Source organism: Aquila chrysaetos, chromosome 16 (genome assembly GCF_900496995.4).
Source record: "Aquila chrysaetos chrysaetos chromosome 16, bAquChr1.4, whole genome shotgun sequence".
Taxonomy (NCBI): Eukaryota; Metazoa; Chordata; class Aves; order Accipitriformes; family Accipitridae; genus Aquila; species Aquila chrysaetos.
This window is the reverse complement of record NC_044019.1, coordinates 25,789,344-25,811,960: the sequence shown is the minus strand read 5'-3', so window position 1 is coordinate 25,811,960 and position 22,617 is coordinate 25,789,344. Positions and strand designations below refer to the sequence as shown.

The 22,617-nt window shown below is 40.1% G+C and overlaps 1 protein-coding gene across 10 annotated transcripts in view; it reads left to right on the top strand.

Moving 5' to 3' along the window:
- NAV2 (neuron navigator 2) overlaps positions 1 to 22,617 on the top strand; it is a 431,305-nt gene that overhangs the window by 299,071 nt on the left and 109,617 nt on the right. For 9 of the 10 annotated variants that reach the window (XM_030038642.1, XM_030038644.1, XM_030038641.1 and 6 more), the window contains 2 exons: positions 18,495 to 19,593; positions 22,336 to 22,448. In XM_030038642.1, the coding sequence (XP_029894502.1) occupies positions 18,495 to 19,593; positions 22,336 to 22,448 (1,212 nt within the window). Of the gene's footprint in view, positions 1 to 12,918; positions 13,095 to 18,494; positions 19,594 to 22,335; positions 22,449 to 22,617 lie in introns of those variants that run through there. The other variant, XM_030038643.1, reaches the window with a different exon arrangement.

The window sequence follows — 22,617 nt, the reverse complement described above, 5'->3', positions numbered from 1 at the left end:
TCCTGGAGCTACATGCAAAAAAATAGCTTCAAGAAAAGCTGGCACTGGTGAAACATGTTTTTTCATTTTGCTTCAAACACAGATAAGGGGGGATGAATTAATCAAAAAATAAGACATTTTGATGAGTAGTTTGACAGGAATGGAAAATGACCACTGAAGATTTCGTCTGTGGTTTTATATGATAAATAGTACCATTTGCTTTCCTTTCTTCCACTATTTTGGAAGATCTTTTAAGTTACAGAAGTACATGATTTAAATCTAAGCTCAACAATCATATAGCGTAGGGTTTGAAGGCAGGAACGTGTTATAGTTTTATAAATGTTGCAGTGAAACTGTGTCTGTGGCAGTGCATCAGAAATGCTAAGTACCATGTTCTGTCTGAAGCAGTGCTTTTTTGAATGACATTTACTGACTTTGTGTCCATTTACTAAGCTAATAATCTGACAGCATTCATTAGCTTGAGTTTGCAGCTCTGAGCTCTATAATGCGGCATTTACCAGTGGAGTTTGGGGGGATGCGGCTGGTGACAACTGAGCAAATCGCTCTAGTCTGATACGGTCAAATTGTTGGCATGGGCTGGCAGCTAATTCTGTATCCTTAATAAAGTCATTGCGCTTACGGAGTGAGGTCAGCATTGGGTTTCAGTATGATCTTCTTGCAGTGACTTGGCAGTCGCACCCTTTAGGCTCAAGTCTCCTTGTTGTCCGTGCATAACTTCTATTAACAGTAATGAGGATTTTGCTTGAGGGAAAAATTCTGGTCTGGTTCAGCTTGCCTGTGGTTCTCATGCTTGTTTCTTTTCAGGAAATTGTGTTTTTCCTTCTCTAGAAACTGTTGTCCTATGACTGCATGTCATTAGTTTTTGGAATGTTACCCCATCTAGCCATTACAGCCCAAAACCTCATCTTGTGATGATGGCAGTGGAGGGTCCTCAGCATCCTCCAGGGACTTTCTGAATCACCCTGATCAGACCTTGTATAAGAAGAAAATTAAATTCACCGCTGAATAATATAATTATTATAATTATATTACGCCTTAGCATAATATGCTAATAAATCAGCAACATTCTACCTTCTTAAATCCATGCTTACTATTTTAGAAGGTACACTATATAAACAGTAATGATTTAACTGTAACATCCGCGTGTAACAGTCATCTCTAAATCTGAGCTGGATCTGGCTTTCAGTTAAAAGAACAAGCTGACAAGTTATGGCATGAGCAGTAGAACTGATGAAACCTTGTTTTTCTGTGTAACACCTCCCAGTCTCCCTCTGTCTCCTCCTTGTCCATACTCTCCTCTTTTGTTCATGTCCCATAACTACTGGACTGGGGAGACGCGGTGTGGGATGTGTCTCGTCCTGAAGCACGTGCTGGTTGGCTAGATGATCCCTACCCGCGGATGGGTGGTGTGCTGTTAGGCTGCAGTGAAGAGAGAACTTGAACTCTCTTGGCTTTTTCTCAGTTTACCAAGATTACTAAAGAAGGAAAGTCAAGTACTGGTTTCACTCCTAAAAAAAAAAAAAAAAAAAAAAAAAGTCCTCACGCATACAGGGAAATTACAATCATTTGTCAACTTAAATACCAACTGCTTTTAGGCAGACAGTTCCGTGAACCCTCATTCCTCATTGTAATCTATCTCTTCAGAAAGATAAACTGGTCGCTGAGGAAGCATACAAGATTATCTGCTTCCTATGAATATTACAAATGACTGAAAGAAACAAGGTTGGTTTTTAGGTTGACAGCCCACATAAGTTGCATTAAATACTCAGATTTTTGCTCTGGTCAAAATTTCCAGTCATAAATTACGGTCTTCAAAAAAAAAAATAATGAAGGCTTATGTAAGTTGAACTTGAACTTAAAAATATAATCATGACACAAAGTTGGTCTGCATCCATGAGAAACAAAAGCAGTTGGTCTGACAAATTTTTGGCTTATTTTAAGTTAATTGTAACGTCGCCAGACAAAGTTTATTGTCAAAGTGCTAAGACAATTCAAGTTTTCTGACCCATATCCTGTATTTTGCCGAAGGAAATGAGACTTACATGACCATGTTGTGTGCCAGTCTTGGTAAGTTTTCATCTCTTTACCCAGTACTAGCTCCGTTGCATGTTTTTGGAGAAGGAAACGGGAGAAAGAGAAATCTGCCTGTTTTGGCAGACTGTTTTGGCGCGAGTGGTCACTTTGTGGTGGAAGGTAGCCTTCAGTGTATTATGTTTGCATAATTTCTTACAAAAATAGGTTGTAATTTTCAGCTTTTATTAATCTGCAGCCTCTCCTTCCAAATGTAAATTGTCTTGTTAGTCAATCGTCTGTGTCTTGTGGCAATGAAAGTGCATTAATTGAAACAGAATACATCAGAAATGAAAAGGACAGTAAATGGAGCATGGAGGAATAGCTAGCTACTGGAAAATAAATAACCTAGATTTTTTTGAAATTCCATTAATCAATTAATGATGCGACCACTGGTTTTCTAGAAATCTTGGGAAAAGGATTTATGTAACATCAAAAACGATTGCACTGTTGCATAAAAAGAAGAGATTCTTGGATGCGTGCATGTTTGTTGTGAGATACATACGTACTCTTAGCAAAGGAGCACACATAAAGAGATGCGAGTCTGTCTTCCCCACAGCTTACACTGTGTCTTCAGCATTTTATTTTGCTTTCTCAGTCTTCGCGTGCTGTCTGAAACCAGTTTCAAGATGTGGAGAAGAGATACGTCTTCTCTAGTACGGATGACTTAGACACCTAGTTCAGTCCTACGGACACCTTCTTTGAGGTTAGAACGTGATAGTTTTAACCTGCTTTTTTGAGTTAGCCCTACAGTTTATATGTGAGATTCCCTTCAAACTTACAGGAATTTCGGTGCCCGCATTCCTCACGTCATAAAATGGTAACGCACTATGGTACAGTTTTTTATTTATTGTCACAGTGATTAGCCATTTATAATTGCAGTAGCGTTCTAGGCAGGGTATTTTAATGTGTGTAATTGCTGTTACAGGCTTTTTTTCTTAAGAAAAATGCAATTAAAATCTAATTGCATTTTTGGATTGTGGGGAAATAATGAGCCACTCAGGCTTGTGATTTTTTTTATGTCATCATAATCCCTTCATCCAATTGGAGCTTTTTAATTCACTTCTGAATTGTCAGTTATTTAGTCCATGCATATGTTACTATGTATACCTTTGGTTTACTTTCTTGTCCTTTAATATCCTTTAACACCACTAAGTGTGCTACAGCATGAAGAGTTTTTCAGCCGCCTCCCACGGTCTCTACTGACCTCGTCTAAATTATCAAAAACATTTCTAAGGAATGTAAAGAGGCAAATGAGCTTTGCGTTTCTATGCCTGTATGGAAATTATTAGTTACTGGTTATCTTGAGGCTCCACGTTACCATGTCCTTCTAATTGTCTAATATGATCACCAAATTAAAAATAGCCAAAATTTTATTTGCGCGTGCAATTTAGAATAAAGAAATCTACTTTTTATCCATGGCAAGAAGGAGCAGAACTGTGCCCTAGGTAGTATGAAGAATGAAACTTAAATACTGGAGCATACAACTTCAGTAAAGACTTTGATACAGTAGGTTTTCTCATGAATTTCTTTCAATGTTTTGCTTAGCTACACACAACGGAGAGTCTTTTGAGACATGCTTTGAAAGCAGTCTGCAGTTCTGCAAAATGGTGGGTATTTTTGATTAGCTCTGAACACCCTCATATATGCACTATCTTCACTGATCTTCAGGCATGCTGTTTTCATTTTGCAGTCTCAAAAGTCTGGTAACATTGCATGGGAATATACTGCTTAGTACTTCCTGATTTGTATCCACAGTCTATAAAATCCCTGAACTTATGAAGCTGTAGGAAACATCAACTTAATATGCCATCTCCAGTATATTTATGAAGTGATGTAGTAATGACAGGCTTACATGCCTTTTTTTAGTTTTTATTTCTGCTTTGTTCCTAATATATTATTTAAAATAATCCTACAGAGGGCAGTAGAAGTCTGTGGGAAAAATGACCTTTTTCCTTTGCATTGAATGTTAAGTAAAATGTCAGTAGAAAAAAAGCCCTACCAGACTTTGACCATTTCCACATGAGATCAAAGGAAATGTTTATTATTCAGCTTTATGAAGAAGGCAATGCTAATGATGTCAACTTTCACTTAAATAGGTAGTATTAGAAAAAAGAAAAAAAAAAAGTATACAGAATCATGCACTCAGATGAAATAAATGACTGTTTTAATAGCAGCAGTCTTGCAAACTTACTTGATACAAGTCTCGTGAGAGGGTTCTGAAACCAGATCCTGCTGACTCAGCTATAATTTTAGCTCTGCATGTCTCGATTTTCAGGTGTGAATATACTATACGGGCAGGAGAGTAAGAAAACCATGTGTTCCTCTGGTTGGTACTCCTTTTCTTTTATTTCTTTCCAATCTTGGGTAAACCCTTTTAACTTGGAACACAGTGTATATTTAATCACTGTCTTTTAACGTGTAAAGGGTAGTCACTATTTCACAAGGATGCATGGTGACAGAACAAGAGGCGCACATTCCTTTGGGGGAATTTCTGTCAGGCAATAGAGTAAAATTCTTCACTATGAGAAGGATTAAACTTCGGAGAAGTTTGTCCAGAGAAGTGGTGGAATCTCCCTTGCTGGAGGTATTCAGGACTCGCCTTGACAGAGCCCTGGACAACCTCATGTAAGGCCCTGCTTTCAACCGAAGGTTGGAAGGAATGACCTCCAGAGGTTTCGTCCAACCTAGACTGTTTTATGATTTCTACAATTGAAATGTTTGGTTAGTTTCTTAGAGTGTTAAAAGTATACTGGATATTGACTATTATCAGTGATTTATTTAAGGGACTCGGTGAGGGGGCTTCGGGGGAGGCAAAGCAAAATTGAAGTGTGCTTCAGGACTGATAGTTCTACCTGTTTAGAAGAAGCTCTAATATTTTGTAAGTGTCCTACATGCCTGCCTTACTTAAATGTTCCATGTTTTCCCCTTATGTTGATGCTCAGTTCTGGTCTGTTGTTGTGCAAAGGTGTGCGTATTGCACTGTGGTGCAGTGATACTCAAACCAGTCCGCATTATACCATTACAGACATATTTACCCTACTGACACAGCTAAAATACTTCCAGTACAAAGGGTGGCATAGAGACAGAGGGAAGTACGGGGACCTGCAGATCCCAAAGAGACAGGGTCTCATTGCAATGACAATTTTGCATGGATCAGACCTGTATGGAGCCAGCAGTTAGAGGCTAATATTACTTGAGTCCAGCTCTGAGCTCTGGCAGGTATAAAATTACCACGTTTAGAAACCTTTAAATATTATTTCCTTTTAAAATTTTTATTAAGTAGAAACTAGTTAAATAGGAAGAGATGTTAAGGCATTTCAAAGGACAGCTAAAGGAATTTCTTTCCTAGAACTTTTTAACTTTGTGTTACCCGAATAGGACCGACTACCAAGTTAGTAAAATGTTAGCAAGGAAATGTAACCTCCACTCCGCCGAGCAAATCAGCCTTATTGGTGTATGGTTACGTATGCCAAATGCGTGCTAAAAATGTGTGTGCTTTATATGTAGGCAGTTATATTTATCGGTACAGTTCAAGAGGGCATGGTGTATCTTGTCATAGCTTTAGTAGGAACGACTCTTCAAAGTTAAATCTATATAGCTGCAATGAGATTTTTACGCTAGACGTATGAGAATCCACGTGGTGCTGATTCCTGGAGGTGCACTGCTCAGAAGGCCACCGGGGGATTCTCTAGGGTGCTTGTACGTACCTGTTGTCTGAATTTGATAGCAGACGCCAATTAAAAAAAAAAAAAAAAAAAAAAAAAAGACAATAGTTGTATTTGTCCAGAGTTGGTCACAAGGTAATCTTTTATTTTACTGAAGTTGATACAAACCATAGTTTTTCATGTCAACGTTACTGTGAAATCCATATTTGTTTATTTAAATGTCCACTTGTGTAAAGAGTAGAAAATCCTAAATCTGGAACTGAACCACTTGAAATTTCTCCTCCTAATGACTCAAAGGTTTCATATTAACTCCTGCATTGATACAAAAAGTATGTGGGAATACACTCTTATGGCTTGGTTTTACGTGAGACTGAGCTTGTCTTGAGCTAAGTGTCTCTTAACGTCATTTAAAACTGGCAGATTTGGATTATGACAAACCCTCAGGTTCAATTTAAAAATGCTACTTTAGAAATAGAGGGGAAAACTCTTGTCCTTAGGAGGAGCAAGGCGAGAAACGTGCATAATGAGATCAGAACTCAGAGTTCTTGTGGGTAATATCTCGAACACTAAAATTTTCAGCAGTATTCAGATGGGCTTTGAAAAAGAGAGACGCTGATAAAACATACAGAAGAGCACTGCATAATTAGAGGTTTGGAAAAACTCCTTTGCAGTTAGGTATTTAAAAGGTTAATTTATGTCCTTTGCTAAAAGGAAGGTTACTTCCTTGTTATCTGCAAGATACCTGTAGGTAGTGACATTTATAGTAATAAGGATTCTTTATTACCTCGATAGATAGCATACGAGTATCCATTTGTTTAGAATTTGAAATTAGCCCAATTCAGACCACAAGCTGGATAGAAATTTTAAGAATGAGGATGATTAGCCGTTGCAAGAGATTAAATCGGATGTAATGAGTCAAAATTTAATATTTGCCCAGAGCTGATGTTCAGACAGAGGTTACAGTTTTGGCTCAAAAATTACTGAGTTAAATTCCTTGAACCATATTATCTTTAAGATCAACTCAGATGATCCTGGTAGTTCTCTTGAATGAAAAATCTTTCATTTAAACACATGAAATTGGAGGGCAAGCCCTCTTCTGTAGCTGCACATAAAATCAGATGAAATATTTGATGTTCTGCATGACTGGGTTTGGCTCCTGTACCGAGTACACGATGGTCAAGTGATGTTGCACAAGCTTCCTCACTTGGAACCCTTATGTTCTTTTTAACCTCATGCAGTTTTTCCACTCCAAATACATTAATAATAATAAACAGAGATGAAACCCAGGCTTTTGCCTTTGTGCCAAATAATAGCATAAGAATTTTTAAAAAGTGGTGATAAAAGAGATCCGAGACTGGTAAAGCATGATAGAAATTCCTGTTAGAGAGTTAACGTTTTATTTTTTTTTTACCCGTTTATAGTAGCATTCAGCATAGCAGCCTGAATGTGAAAGCGAAGGCTTTTTCTGGCTGCAGGTAGAGGGATACCTCTCATGACAGCTATGGCCCGGGAGCTGGGACATCGGATTCGATTCCTGTGGCACGGAGCCAGCTTGACTTGGGGCTGGCAAAAGGTTACTGGGACGGCTGAACCGTCTCTTCCAAGTGGAAGCTATATATATGGCCAGCCTGTTCCAGTGCTCAGTGCCACCTCGTCTCCCCCTGTTCCTGGCCAAAGAAAAAGCCATTCCTTTCCATATGTAATGGTTGAGGTGATGGGGATAACAAGTGTTATATTTATAGCAAACAAAACCACTAGCTGTTTCTATTCGGTGATGATGGAGCTGTCAGCTACGGTGTGAACGTTTCAGAGCTGGACGTGGTAATGACCAACCTGGGCTGATGCGAACTCACGTCAAATGACTGTTGTCCTCTGGAAGAAAAAAAGTTTAAATAAACAAATTTTATTGTCCCCAGTTGATACCAGCTGGATTATCTACAGCTCATAACCACCTTCTAAAATTTTTCATTCAACCGTAGGAGGCAATAATAACACTCCAGCGTTGGTAAATCGATCTCTTTGGGCCTACAATAGCAGTTGTGCTCTGTGGTTTTGTCCATTTTAGTCATCAGGCTGGAGGAGTCATTAGGCAGGATTTTTTGGCTGAATAAGAAGACTTAAAATAAAAGCAGGACCTCTAGATTTGGTCTTACAGGTGGCTTACTGCAGAGCCTGTGCCGGTCAACTTCTTGGTTTTAAGCATCGAGGAAAGTTCTTTTGTTGGCGATGTATGGAATAACTCCAGTTTTCAAGGTTCATCAGGGTCTGTGGTCGATTACTGTCATGTGCAGAAACTAGCTTGAAGTAACAAAGGGATGTTTTTTGGAGAGCCCGGTAGGGACTCTGTCTTTAAACCAATCTGAGAACCACTTGTGATGTTCTCCTGGTTTGTTTAAAAAGTCATTGCCATGCTGGTAGCTAATAGAAGCTACCAACAATATAACAACATATTTTATTTATATATATATATATATTATATAATATATATATAATATATATAGTGTGTATATATGTTATAACAACATATAACAGTTGTTACATATATGTTATAATTATAATATATATGTGTCTATAACAGTTGTTAAAAATCTCAGCATCTTTTCCTAATCGAAGACTGAAAAGTCCTGAAGCGTTCAGGTGCGTGGTATCTTACAGAACAGAGAGTTCGTGCAAGCCCACATAGTTAATTTGCGATGGGGAGGACTCCCTGGTTTTATGGTGCTTTCTGTTGAGTCAGTCACTGCAACATCTGGTGGCACACAGTCGTGTTGTTAAATAAGGCAGAAATGTGAAATATTAAGCCTGGTATCTCGACCAATGTCCTTTATAGGCTATGACTTTTGACTGAGGACTCTGATATACTAAAGTTGATATTGAAAAGGCATTGACCCTTTTGGTACAAACTGCCGGCTCGTTAACTGAAATCGGATTTAACTGTGCCGATGGAGACTAGAGCTGTGCCCAGTTCTGCGAGGCTGCTGGGAGAGGGTGGGGGAGAGGTGGAGTGAGGAAGGCTTTTGAAACCAGGAGCAGCAGAAAGATTTAATAGTTTAGTAGAGACTGGGAAAAATAAGCGGAGTGCCTGAGATGGAAAGGTTCCTCTCCATATCGATGAAGAGTGTATGGATGTCAGAAAGCTGGGAAGTGATTTTATAGAATGAAACAGTTGGCTCATGCAACAGATAGCAGTAAGTTAAAGTTTTTTTGGGTTTGTTTGGTTTTGTTTTTTTTAATTTATTTGGCAGTTATAACTTTCTTTGTGACTGAAAATTGTGTCCGTATGGATTTAGAAAAAAAATCCTTAATTTGACTTTTTGGAGTAGTTACTTTCACTCCTGTTCTATATTCATCTCGGTTTTAGTTTTCTTTTTAGGTTTGTCTTTCTTTAGAAAATTGAATGAATCTAATGTTTACTTTTGAAGTGTTGACTTGGTAAGACTGTGCGAAGGTCACTAAGATCAAAAGGACTGCAAAAGTGGAAAAGGTTTTATTTTTTTCAAGAGGCCTAAGTCTATAAAGTTTGAAACCAGTTTACCCACGCTTTCAGATTTTCCCTGGGAAATAAATGTGACTGGCTCAACAAACTGAGAATATGATAATTTAACAAATTTCAGTCATTCCACCCTTTAAAAAAAAATTGTACAAGTGTTTCATCTAGGTCAGGTATGAAGCAAACAGCATATTCTGCTCAGTGTTTAGGATGCTGCCTCTGTGCTCATCTGTGCTGGCAGTCGAGAGATGCTCTGTTTTGACTGACTGAGAGTTTTCCATGTAAGTCAGACTGATGATAAAATAAGTTTACATAATTTGTCTTGAGAAATCCATAACCAGAGTAGTTGGTATTTTCTATTGTTCTGCTGTATGCACTACCAAAAAGCAGATGCTGGAATAACCCTATCCAGTTTTCTAAATATAAACTTGCATTGAAGAGATTTACCAAATATTCAGTGTGATTTATTTTGCCTTGAATATAGTACAGTGATCATGAATTTGATATGGCCAAGAGAAAAAATAAAAACAGAGAGAGAAAGGAATGAATGTGGGATAATCAGAAAGATACCCTGAGAAACCTGGTGGTTTGTTTTGTTCTTCCCAGGAGAATCTCTAGGGTTTTGCTCGTCCCTTAGTCTAAAACTACTTTTGATGTCCTTACACAAATTTGAGTCATAACTTTGCAGTGTAGATATGCCTTCTGGTTTTACCTCTGATTAAAGAACTGTGTTTAAAATTATGACAAGTTTGCAGCATACATTATATATTTATAGAATTGCATCTGTAAATAACCTGGGGAGTCTGTGCTCCCACTCTGAAGGAAAATCAACTGTACCTATACCTGAGAGGTGTTTGCTAGTCTGCTCTGAAATGTCTCATGACAGGGACTTGACGATCTCCGTAAGTGTATCCCTTCCAGTGTCCCTTTGGTCTTAAAGCTAGCTTTTTCAAAAAAATATAAACCCAGGATTTTGCTTGGCTAAAAGTTAAGCACATTGTTTCTGCTCTTCCTTGATCGCTGTCCTGTTTATAATAGTCTTCATGTATTTGAAGGCTTACAATGTCTCCCCTCAGTCTTCTTTCCTCTAGACTAAACAATCTCTACTATTTCAGCCACCTTCTCACAGGTTCTTTGTGATAAATCGCGTATACATCTTGATGATCTTGTCTGGCCTTTTTCCAGTCTGTCAGTCTCTTTTAGAGGGGTGCTGGGGCTAGACACAGCGCTCCACCTGATGCCTTACTCTAGCGCTGAGTAGAATAATGACATTCTCTGTCTTATATATGATACTCATAATGCATTCCTGAATGACGTTATTTTTTCCTTAGTGTCACACTAGAGAGCTGTGCAGTTGTGGTCTACTGTAACTCCTATTTCTTTTCTGCAGTACAGTTGCATAGCTGATTGTTTGACCTTTTATCTTTAGGCATTCAATTTCTCCTTTCTAAGCACAGAACTTTTCAGCCAACTTCAGTGAATGTAATCTTATTGACTCAGTCTATTTCTCCAATTTACCAAATGTATTAATGCCTCTACATTCCCCAGACATAAAGTTACTGGCTTATGTCATAAGATGACCCTCATGAACGTCATTAGCATCAAACAAAATACTCATCTTCGGGCAATTGAGAGAGAGAGAGAGATGCTGGGGTATTGCTTGCATCCTTCCACTTTTCTAATCAAATACATTTTTTGAAAGATTGGCTCGTCTTAGTGAATCTTTAGCAACGTATTCATGTTGGGTATGTGCCCATAAAACAGCTTAAAAACTGTCAGAATACAACAAGCAGCATGGCACATTTATAGGACAAGATACAAGTATGCAGTAAATCATATTTGTGCTTAATTTTACAACTGTTCAACTGGCTGAATTTGGCATTTAAAAATATGTCCTCTTTTACCTAAACAAAGGCTGGCTGAAGGCTTAATCGTGGCTGAAGCGGAGCTTTACAAGACCACAGAACTTTGCCGTAGTTGGTGTAAGCTTTAGGAACATCTAAAACAAGCCAAAAATGTATTTAAATAATGTTTTGGAAAAAACAAACAAACAAACAACTAAAAAAAATGGCAAATGACGCGTTCCTAACTATACGGTTCGTGAGGATAAAAATCCTGAGCTTTGGAGTAAAGTGTGACCTTGAGAAGCAGCTTCTTGCCCAGTGTACATCGGCATAGCTGCACTGGAGACAGAGGAACCATGTTAATTTATACCAGCTGAAGACCTGGCTCAGCGTTTCATGGCCTTTACAGTTCCTAGATGTTTCCTTTTAAAATAAATATTTACAATGTCTTGTAAATTTATTGCTGAGTGAATTGTGCCAGACGAACAGCCATGGAAACGAAAGTTCACTATTAAATCATAGGAAAGCAAACGGCAGTGGTGCTACATCCCAGACTTCTGTAAGTGCCAGCATGTTTCTACCACATCTGTAGAAACCTCCTTTCCCTGGGTAAGAGCATTGTCCAGCCTCTCTGGGTGGCTTCTCTGCTGAGCCTTTTGCCTCTGAAGTGGCTGATGAGCATAAAGCTGTGGCCCAACCCTTCGTTACCGTTGTAGATCGTTACCTGTGTTGGCCTGGTTTGAAAGATCTGCCGCTACAGATTGTAGAGTAGTTTCATTGACCAGAGAGAGGAACTGAAGAAGACCCCAGTATGAACAGTAGTATGTGTCTGTCAGCTGGTTTTGATATAAAAATGTAATAGATTTCTGCATATCTATGTATGTTCATGCATAGGTGTAAATATAGATGATGGTAAAGTGTTGGTATTTCTGTATGGTTTGGTTCGACTCTGCTGTTTAAACATTAAATATCCATGTTTGGGAGTGCATTGGTATTCGCCACTTCACTGTGTACAGCTGGGCAGTTGTATGACTTCTCACTGAGCAGAGTAAGACGTTTCTGAGTTAAAATGTAGTTTAGCTTGGCATATTGACTGATCAGTGGGAGTTTTCTCAGATATTTTTTCCTATTGCCTGTCCCTTCTCTGTTAAAAATCTGCCTCCATTTCCACCTCCGTGGCCATTCCAAGCCCCGATTGGAGCCACTACTAATAGTCAAAAGAGGCCAATGGACAATATTCCCGAAGTGCAGTTCTCAGACCGCTTACATGTGTATGGGCTCTTTCATATAACCTGCCTGTAGGAGAGATGTGTCAGATCAAGGCTGCTAAGTGTACGTATTGTCCACTCCGGCTATGTATAAAATCTAATGAAAGACTCCCTAACAGCTCCCTGCCTGGAATTCATTAATGCTTTTGAATAACTCTGTTATGAGAAATCTTGGGGGATTTGATTGTACAAATAATGAGAAGAAAATGGAGAGCAATGAACAAGAATGGTACATTGTCTAGTATTAAATGGAGAGTGCGACTTGTTTTGAATGGCACAGTAAACTTGGTTTCATTATTTATATGATCATCTAACCGGTATGTGGTCGATAGAGGTCCCTCCAACCTCTTTCTTAGGCAGTCATGTGGACAGCATTCTGAATTTTACAGTAACTAAACAAAAACAACAAGGAATTCAAGTGTCTTAGTCAGTTATGTCAAGACAATGAGAAAAGGATCGCCTGTGCTCCAGTTCTATTTCCCTTCACCTCAGCAAAAATGCTGAGTCTTGGCGACGTAAACCAGTCAACAGCAGAACTGTTGTTTCACGTCCTGGAGCTCCGTGTGAACGAAGGCGACTTTACAGCAATGTGGAAGTTGAGTTACTGACATATCCACGGGCTTCAGTGCAGGTTTGCAGAGGTACAACGCATTTCTGTGAATACACGGAACTGCTATTGAAGCTACAAAGTTTACAATACTGGGATTGAAGAAGTAGATATGATGGAAGGAAAGAAAAATACCAAGGAGTAAAGGTAATTTTTGTCTCGTGTTACAGTAAATTAAATCACCCCTAAAGGGAAAGCCAGTGGACAAAAGCTGAAGGAGCCAATTCTGCTCAGCTTGGTGAAGTTTTTGTTCTCGGCAAAGCAAAAAGTTTCCTCTCCGGGTTTTTCTCAGGTTATGCAGAATTTCCCTATCTGGCAATCTCTGCTTTAAGAAAACGTTTTTGGTGCTTTTTGTTGTGGTCCAGAGTAGAAGAGACAACACGAAGCTTCAGTCATTCTGCGGGTGGACGCCGTGCCTCTTGCCCACCCTGAGCCAGTCCCTTCCACTCAGGCGTAGTTCTCTCCGGTCAACAGTGTTACAATTGAAATACAAACTTCTGGGGGCTAGAAGAGTTGTGCTTATTTTGAGGAAGGGCTGCGTGCCAGGTTGCTCTTGTTGGGAATGTTCTGCTCCACCTGCTCGTGGTTTGGGTTATGGAAAGATTGTGATTTTTGTAGTTAGCTCCTGGCAGAAATGCAGGCATTCCCATACTTGAGGGGTTTGCTGAGCGTGTTAAGTCATTACTGAAGAAGAGAATAGCTCGGCTAAAAAGCTTTCCTCTGTAGGTGTCGTGGTCACAAACCCAAACCAGTAGGACTCTTATTTGTAGTGCTTTGAAAGAGTCTGCTGGTGGGTGGATAGGAAGGGTCAAGACTCACCAGTTATTCCTCTAGATGGGAAATGATGAAACTGCCACAGTGGTTTCTGCAGTTCTGACACTATAATGTCATAGAGCAGATCTGCTTTTACTTCCTAAATTAGAATTTGGTTGTGGATTTGCTTTAAACTTGGTTATCTAATCTGTGGGCTGGACTAAAAGATATCCCTCTTCATGAGAACTTCTTATTTTTCCCATAGCTGTGAAATAAAAAATGACAGCTTGTTCATTCTAAAATGAATAAAAATGCTGTTAAGTTCTTGACCCTTCTAAGGAGAAGTAACTATGAGAACATCCTTTGTCTTTGTGTTGCCTTTCATGCTTATAATGATTGTTTTTGAAAGTTTTCAGTTATAGCAAATCAAAGTCCGCTTGCTTAGAGTGAACATGACAAATGATGGGAAATTGCATATATTTTCTCCTGACCTTATTATAACGTAAGCTCTCAAAGACTTCAGTGGAAGAATTAAATCATAAGCCTTCAGACTCTTTTTTTTTCATCACAAATGGGTAGGTTTGCAGATGCAGTTAAGACTTTGCAGGAGCAGCTGAAATCAGATTTACCCATGCTACAGTGCGTATTGGCATTGGAACTAGACCACCAACATCTTTTTTAACAGGAACGCTACGAACAAAATAGATTTCAGGCCAAGATTTGACTTTGAAAAGAGGAAAGCGATCATTATTTATTGTAGACTGTAGCTTGGGTTTGAAAACATTTCTTTTATGGTCAGTTTTAGTTAATGGAGGTTGCTGAAGAAAGAAAATATCTCCCTCACAAAGGAACACATGGGAAATAATAAGCTTATTAATCGGATGCATGAAACCTGCTCTCCTTTTCATGAAAGAAGGGCCTATGCTATGCTGAATAAAACTTTCCCCTTTGCATGCTGATGTGTTATCCACGTATTGATGTTACTGCTTCATTAGGAAACCTAGCATTTGAATCTACATTCTGGCAGCAGAACCCCTTTCGTTTACCAAGATTGGTCTGAGGAGTAAAAGAGCCAGCAGACTTGTTTGTAAGAAAAGAGGAGAATCTGAAGTCTGAGGTTTTCTTAAGCTGAGGACATCTTTCATGAGCGTGTTTTACAGTGAACCTTTTATTTCTTTTCTTAATTTTGCGTGGTGCAATGTAACAACAAATTTGAGGACTTTGAATTTCCAGTTTCACTGTATTTGACCCGAGTGTGAATCAAAATCCATTGCACTCATGTAAGAAAATATCTTCTGTCCTTTCACAAAGTGTAGCTGCTTAACATGTATATTTAAGAGTTTTTAAATATTTTTCACTCATTTCGGATGTGTAGCATCCAACGTTCACAGAATTCACTTCCTGGAAAATGTTAGGTAGAGACTCTGAAAATTAATTAGCTTCCCAATATATTCATTTTTTAAAATGTTACAGTCATAGTATTGTTGTCCTAATTCTGATTTCTCTAACATACCTGTAAACGAGGAGCAACTCTGTAAATGGAGTTACATTGTACTCATCCTACACCACTGGCAACAGAAGCACAATTAAGTTCCAAACGGGAGGGTGTATGTGGGAGAGTGGGGGACAAAGCGAACGCTGTGTTTAAAAACAAACAAACTGAAAAAAGTGTGTTTTGTTCCGTGACCAAACAATTAAGAAAAAAAAAAAAAAATTAAAAAATCCTGAAAACATTCAAAGAAAGGAGAAATGAAAAAGTTCTGGATTTTGTTGGGAAATAAATTTTGAACAATGCTTTTGGATTTGGAGAGCAAGCCATTTCACTTGATCCAAGCAAAGCCTTTTCCCCAAAAGTCCGTGGACTGGAGCACTCACCCGGGCTGTTAGGGTGAAGTTGACGTCCCAAATGAACCAACACTCCCTATTCACTACCAGGAAAACATTGTAGAGCTGGTAGGAGCCCTGTTTTGGTGTGGGTTGCCTCCCGTTTCCGCTCCCACAGCTGACCTGCAGTGTGTTAACAGCTAGCTCAGCGCGATGGAGGCAGAATTTACGGCGAGGTTATGGACCACAGCCCGGTCCTCGGGTAACTCTTGTCTCTGGCGCGTGCCTCGGCCCGCGGGTCGCAGCTCACGCGAGGGCTCTGCGTAGGCTCCGAGTTCTGCCGAATGCAGGACGGCTTTGTTCGTACCGATACGCACGTTGCCTGTATTTTTTTCAAACTGTCCTTAGGAACCTGTTTGAGAAGAACGCAGATTTCTTTTCCAAGTCTGCTCCGTTGGCCGCGTGCTCAGAGTGAACGCCGTTTCACCCGGAGCTGGGTGTATGTTGCTGCATATGTTGTACTAACCGAGTGCGCAACCAGCTCTTCTGCTTTGTAGCTGCATCCCGTACCAGTAATTTTCCATTTTGTCACCCTTATATTGTCGCGGTCCCGTTACTCCTTGCAACTTGGTTTTTCTGAGGAAGTAAAGGGTTCCCTGCCCATATCGATTAGTACGTTAGGTTCATCCCTGGACCCAGTTGTAAATTCATCCTAGCCATGTTCATGAATCACACACGGGCAGTTCTGATGACTTATGGGCATGGGTACCCTTTGTGTTGAGATCTGTTTAGCGTGATTAGGCCAGAATGCGTTTGGATTAGGAACTTAGGGTTGAAAGTACCGTGAATCTCCGGTTTCTGTAGAAGTATCCCGATATTGAGATGGGCAATTTTGGTTTTTTTTTTAAAGGAAGCTATACAGATTAATCGTAAATGATGCACAATTGGGATTTTCGTGAAGCTTTCATTACATTGTTGGGCGTCTTCTGTGGAAGGTAGGCTGAGACAAAGGCTTGCTTGTTCTGAGTTTACAAAAGGAGCATGGTGCAGTGTTGCAACGGGAAGTAGATTTTGATGGGTAGGAGGGCTACAGGAAATAAAAATAATAACAAAGCAGCGGTGTATGGGAAGAGGCGTGAAGGAAAAAGCAATGGTGCAGAGCTTTTGAAAGCAGAGGGAGTAACGTTTCCAGCAGCTTCTGAAGTAGTTGTGACCTTCGTTCCTCTCTGCTGTCTGCAGGCAGGGTGCTGTGGTGGTGGGTCACTGCTCCCCCTTCCGCTGGGAGTCACTGCGACTCCTACGCTATCGCTTCTTCACTCCTCCTTAACCCATCAGATTGAATTTAGCAGGCTTGAACAGAGCAACTAGAGGACCAGGCGGCATTGGTGTTTGGGACATTTGGTGGCTTGATTTTCCTTCTGGACTAGAGTAAAATGGGAGTAATGCCCTGGAAGTCAGCAGACTGGCACTAGCTTAAAAGAAGTACGATTCCTTTCTGTGTCTCTAATCCAGCTCTTGCTTCCTTCCAGCCCATCTGGGTAGTTTGCCGTAGGAAAAGAACTGGCAAAACCGGCCAGCATAATAGTTATTGGTTAATAACAGAGTCCTGGAAATCTCCTGACTTCGGTAATACTTTTAAAAGTATCATTAATTCTTGCTATCCCATTTTGTCCGTAACCACGTGAAATGACTGAGTTTGTTATTAAGGAGTCTCTAATACTCTTAGAAACCCGATTCTACGCTAAGTCAGGAAGATGTATGTGCTTTAAATCTTTAGTAGATCTGGTTTGGATCAGAGGAGGGAAGTTAACAGAGCCGTATCTTCCCTGAGCAGCTGAAAGTGAAGGAAAACAGTCCCTGTGTGGTTGCAGCGGCTCATGATTTACAGGGCTGAATTCACAGGGCTGCTCCTGCTGCCGAAAACGCACGCTCTCAACCGCTGTTGATTTTTGAATTAAAAAAATGCAGCTCTATACACAGTTTACTTTATTGCTAGAGGGCAGGGAAATATAGGTAAGAGCCGTTAATCCCCAGCAGGCTGCTGGGCAGGCGAACAGACATAGATGACAAAAGTTAATTGGAAACATGAGCAGTTTAACAGAAAACATATTTGTGATAATTGAGAGAGTAACGTCTCCAGAAAGGAAACTCTGCAAAGAGAAACTTCAGAGGAGAAGTGGCCACTGGTAGGTGAGTGTGATTTTTCAAGCTCTCTTTAAGCTCTGAACTAATTTCTTAACAAGAACGAATAACATTAGAAGGAACTAAATAAATAAAAGATTTGCGTTCTTTGGGGGGGGGGGGGGGGGGGGGGCGGCTGTATAGTTACTGCCACTAGTTGCTCTTACAGCTGGATTAAGATATGCGGTAATGCTTAATTTAGGTTCATTGCATAAGGACACAATTGGTTTTATTTTTGTACATGGAGTTTTCTTCTACCTTTTGTATATGAAGATCTCACACACAACCCCAATAACTGAAAGGACTTCAGTTTTAATTTTTTCCTTACCCCTACATTTTTTTTTTATACATTTGAGGTTTTTCTAAGAATTGAACTTGGACAGCAAGTATTTTGCCAAAAGCAGAGGGAACCCTTAGTTAGAAAATAGTGCTGTGTTTTTGCTAGTGAAAAAGTATTATGAACTTAATAAGGGAGAACACATTGCAAAACACATTTTGGTTTGAATTGGAGGAGATTCTTTTCTTTTTCTTGAAACGGCAAGTTAATGTAAATTACATAGTAGAAGCTCGTTGCTGTTCTGCTGGGTAGGAAAAGAAAACTGGCTTTTATTTTCTTTCAGTGATACTGATGTTGAAAATACTAATATGTGCCTATCTTTTTAATGTTATTAGTGTGAAGTTCCTTATGTTTCATTACAGAAAGAATCTCGGACTAGCTATAATATCAGGTACTACTGTGTTGGTTTTCTGGGTTTGTTTTTTTTTGTTGTTGTTGTTTTTTTTTTCCAGAGCCCACGGACAGTACAGCCTCCCAGCCCACAGGAATGAATGAAAATGTCTCATCCTCAGTTCAAAGCTGCAGCAGTACCGTTAGTTGCAATAACTCATCAGCCATCCCTCAGCCCAGCTCTGCTATTAAACCTTGGCGCAGCAAATCTCTTAGTGCTAAGCACACAGCTACGTCTTCCATGTTATCTGTAAAGCAGCCTATATCGGAGCCTCCAAAGCCACCCTCGGAAATCGCCAAAACAACTCCCAACAGTCAAAAATCCATGCTTGAAAAATTAAAACTCTTCAATAGCAAAGGAGGCTCCAAAGCAGGAGGGACAACGCTTGAGTGTCCGGGGTCTCGGGACAACAGTTGTGAAAAGCTGGAGACGCTTCTCAGCTTTGAGGAGAGCGAAGAGATTGATACCGCGAATCAGAATGTGAACAATCCGGGATCGATGTCCAGTAGTCCCAAAATTGCACTCAAGGGAATTGCACAAAGGACTTTTAGCCGGGCACTAACGAATAAGAAAAGTTCTCCAAAGGGTAATGAGAAGGATAAAGAGAAACAGAAGGAGAAAGAAAAGGATAAAAGCAAAGACATCGCGAAGAGAACATCTATCACTGAAAAGCTGGACCTGAAAGAGGAACCAAAAGAAGAACAGACAGCACTAGCAACAACAGAGATGCCAAAAAAGTCCTCCAAGATCGCAAGCTTTATCCCTAAAGGAGGAAAGCTGAATAGTGCCAAGAAGGAGGCCTCTGCCCCTTCGCACAGTGGAATACCAAAACCAGGAATGAAAAACACCACAGGGAAATCCTCAAGTGCCCCCATTCCTGCAAAGGAAGGCGAGAGAAGCCGCAGCGGGAAAGCCGGCTCGGGGCTCTCTCATCAGAAGTCTCAGCTGGACAGCAGGCATTCCAGCTCCTCGTCCAGCCTGGCCTCTTCAGAAGGAAAAGGCGTAGGAGGCCTCAACAGCAGCAGCAGCAGCCAAGCTGTCAACGGACCTGCCGCCACGACACACACCACAGGGAGCAATACTGTGAGTGTTCAGCTACCTCATCCCCAACAGCAATACAGCCACCCGAACACCGCCACGGTAGCTCCCTTCATGTACAGGTACGGTGAACTTCTCCAACGGGCTGTTTTGAACTTGACGCTTAGATAGGAAGCTTCATTTTGGACGCTCCTTCAGCGGGGTGAGGCAGCGAGGTGAATGCCACGTCACGTAAAAGTTTCTTGCTTTAAGAGAGTAGACAGTTTATACATTTACACAAAAACTGTTGATGAAGGCCGTCAGGCGAAGATGTGTACGAAGTCGCGGTAGATAGGAGGGTGGGTAGTTCTTGTACCCGACGCTGCTAACAGTTAAGATGAGAATGCTAGCACCTTCTTGACCAGGTGCTGCTCTCGCCCGTTTTTGTACCGTGTGGATTAGGTTTGGTTTGTGCATCGTAGCTTTAAAAGTTGTAGCGGTGCCGACTTACGACATAGATACGCTCATTCTCTTCAGTGTGGCTAACAGCAGTGGAGCTGCCTCGCTATAAGCGGTAATGGAAAATCTTAAAAAAATAAAATAAAACTAAAAATCCCTTAGTATAGGTAAGGCCAGGCACAAAGTCTGCCGTTCTGTGCGTTAACCCTGAATGAGATAAGCCAAAGAGTAGCCATGTGGGGTCTCAACTAACCTCCATCTAGTCCAGCATCTTCTGTTTGACAATGGCAGTAGAGGATATGTAGGGAAGAGTAAGGAGAGGGAAATCGATAACAAAGCTTCCCAAGGACATGCTCCTGAGCCTGACCGTGATGCAAGAAATTCCTCAGTCAGATGGTGGGATTTTTGGCTTTGACGGCCATCTCCTAGTTTTCTTTGACACCGCTTAATTCTTTCATAGGAAGAGAACGCAAGCGGTTGTTCTGTCTTCATCATCTTCTTCCTGCTCATGATTTGAGATCTCTGTCATATCCTTCCCTCCCTTAAGATGTGTCTTTTCTAGGCTAAGGTGTCGTAGCCTGCTTAGGTTTCACTTGTAGAGATGCTGTTCATAAGCTTTGATCATCTTTGTCGCCCTTTCCCATCATTTTTTCAGTTCCACTATACGCATTTTTACCTTTGATCTCTTGGCAGATGTAGTGTAAGAAGTGGTTGGCCACATTTTTTAAATAAAAGTGAATGTAAATGGAGTCAACCTGAAGGAGAGGGATGCCAAAGGCCTATGTAGGAATGCAAAATAGGAAGAGCGACCCTTGAGTCTTCTGACCCCTTGAGTGTTCTCCCTGTGTGTATGGAATAAAATGCCAAGTGTCCTTCTGGGATGAGGTCACATGAGAAGGAACCAACTGGGAAAAATTCATCTGACTAAAACTTGGGTTAATAGTACATGTTCTTGATTTCCCTTGCTCTTGCATTCATCTACGTACATCAGCATTATTGTTGCATCTTTGGCTGAAGGTGGGATCTACTGAAGGTGGGATTTTCGGAGGTTTGTTTCTAGTTAAAAGTTGCCAGTGTGCAGTTTGTACTATTTTAATCCATAATTAAGTAGAAAATTGTGATTGCAAACTGATTGCTTTATTGCTTATCCCTCATAACCTCCAAAAATGTGTTCATGATGCTTTGGGTTGTTACATTTATTACTACAGTGTCCTGTCAAAAGATAAAGTAAAAAGCGCTCTACTTGGTGTTCATCTTAGTTTGAACATAGATATCATCATCTAAAGTGTAAAAGCAGATGCAATCCATACATTTTCTGTAATCTAAACATACTGGTGAACTCTAGGCAGTATGTATTTGACTTTTTACAAAAAACAGTAAGGAAACTACCTATTGGCAGCTGGAGAAAATGCTGAGAAAATGAAAAAATAATGTTTACTTTCCATCATTGGAGGAAGAACGGCCAAACTGTGTAATCTTGCTGGCTTTGAAAGGAAAGAGAAAAGTTAAATTGTATTGATTTGCAAGGCAAAAACATAGAGCATTATTATAAATTTACTATCCAGACACTTTTTGAATCTGCAGAATGCACTTGTTAATGCATTGCAGGAGTAGTTTCAGGTTTTTTCTGCTATCAGTTAAGGTTACTTTATTCTAAACTTTTCAGCTGCCTGTAGACTTACTTTTTGTTTGTTGGGGTTTTTTTTAGAAGACATGAGAAACTGTTCTACATTTCACATAGGGTCAACTGAATTTAAGAATATTGCAATAGTAATTCCCTGCTGTGTCTTCACTTCTGTACAGCACTTACCCTTTGGTCAGGAAAACTTCCAGCCGCTTGTTGATGTGGCTCTACGGGCAAAACATAGTGCAAGTAATAAAATGAAATGAGTCAAGAAATGTTACTCAAATCTGACAATAGATTCTTACAACATCACCTTTCATTACCTGACAGCCACAGTGTCAGACAATAAATTGGAGTTTGAAGTTGGTTTTACCCAGTCATTCATTTTAAAATACAAATGAGAGACATTAGTAGTTATTGAGGGGAAAGTAGCAGGAGCATAACATGCCATCACGTAATACCTGTTTTACATTCATCCAATACAGACTTCATTAGAGAGAATCAGACTAGCCATAACTGATGTTATTGATAATTACAACGTAGCTGGAAACCCAAGTGTCTTAAGACCCTGTCTGAAGCCTATTTTTGACTATGAATTTTTTATTTTTTACAGCTGAGTGCTTGTTTCCATTTCTCTGACATAATTCGACATGGGAGTAATGAATTATGTAAAATCAGTCTGCTGGTCTATTCTGGAGAGAGGGACAGAGTGGCTGACAGCAGGTGCAGTTGTCTAGTTGTTATACTTGAGATACTTTTGATGGCGAGTGACTGCACATCTCTATTTTGTTTTGCCTTCCAGATCACAGACAGACAATGAAGGGAATGTAACAGCTGAGGCCAGCACAGGAGGGGTCAGCATGGATTCTGCTCTTTATGTCAAAACTGGACAGCCTGCTCTCGAAGACCTCTCAGGTATGTCTTGCAGCGTGACCTACTGACTGTGGTCTGGTTAAGTAAGGATGGGCTAAAGCAAGTTTGAAGTCAGGAGCTCCCTCTTTAGGGGGGGATTTAATTTGGTTTTATTCCTAATGCTTTAGTTCTTATTACTTACGGTATTTCTTTCAGCTCTTCAGCAATGGAA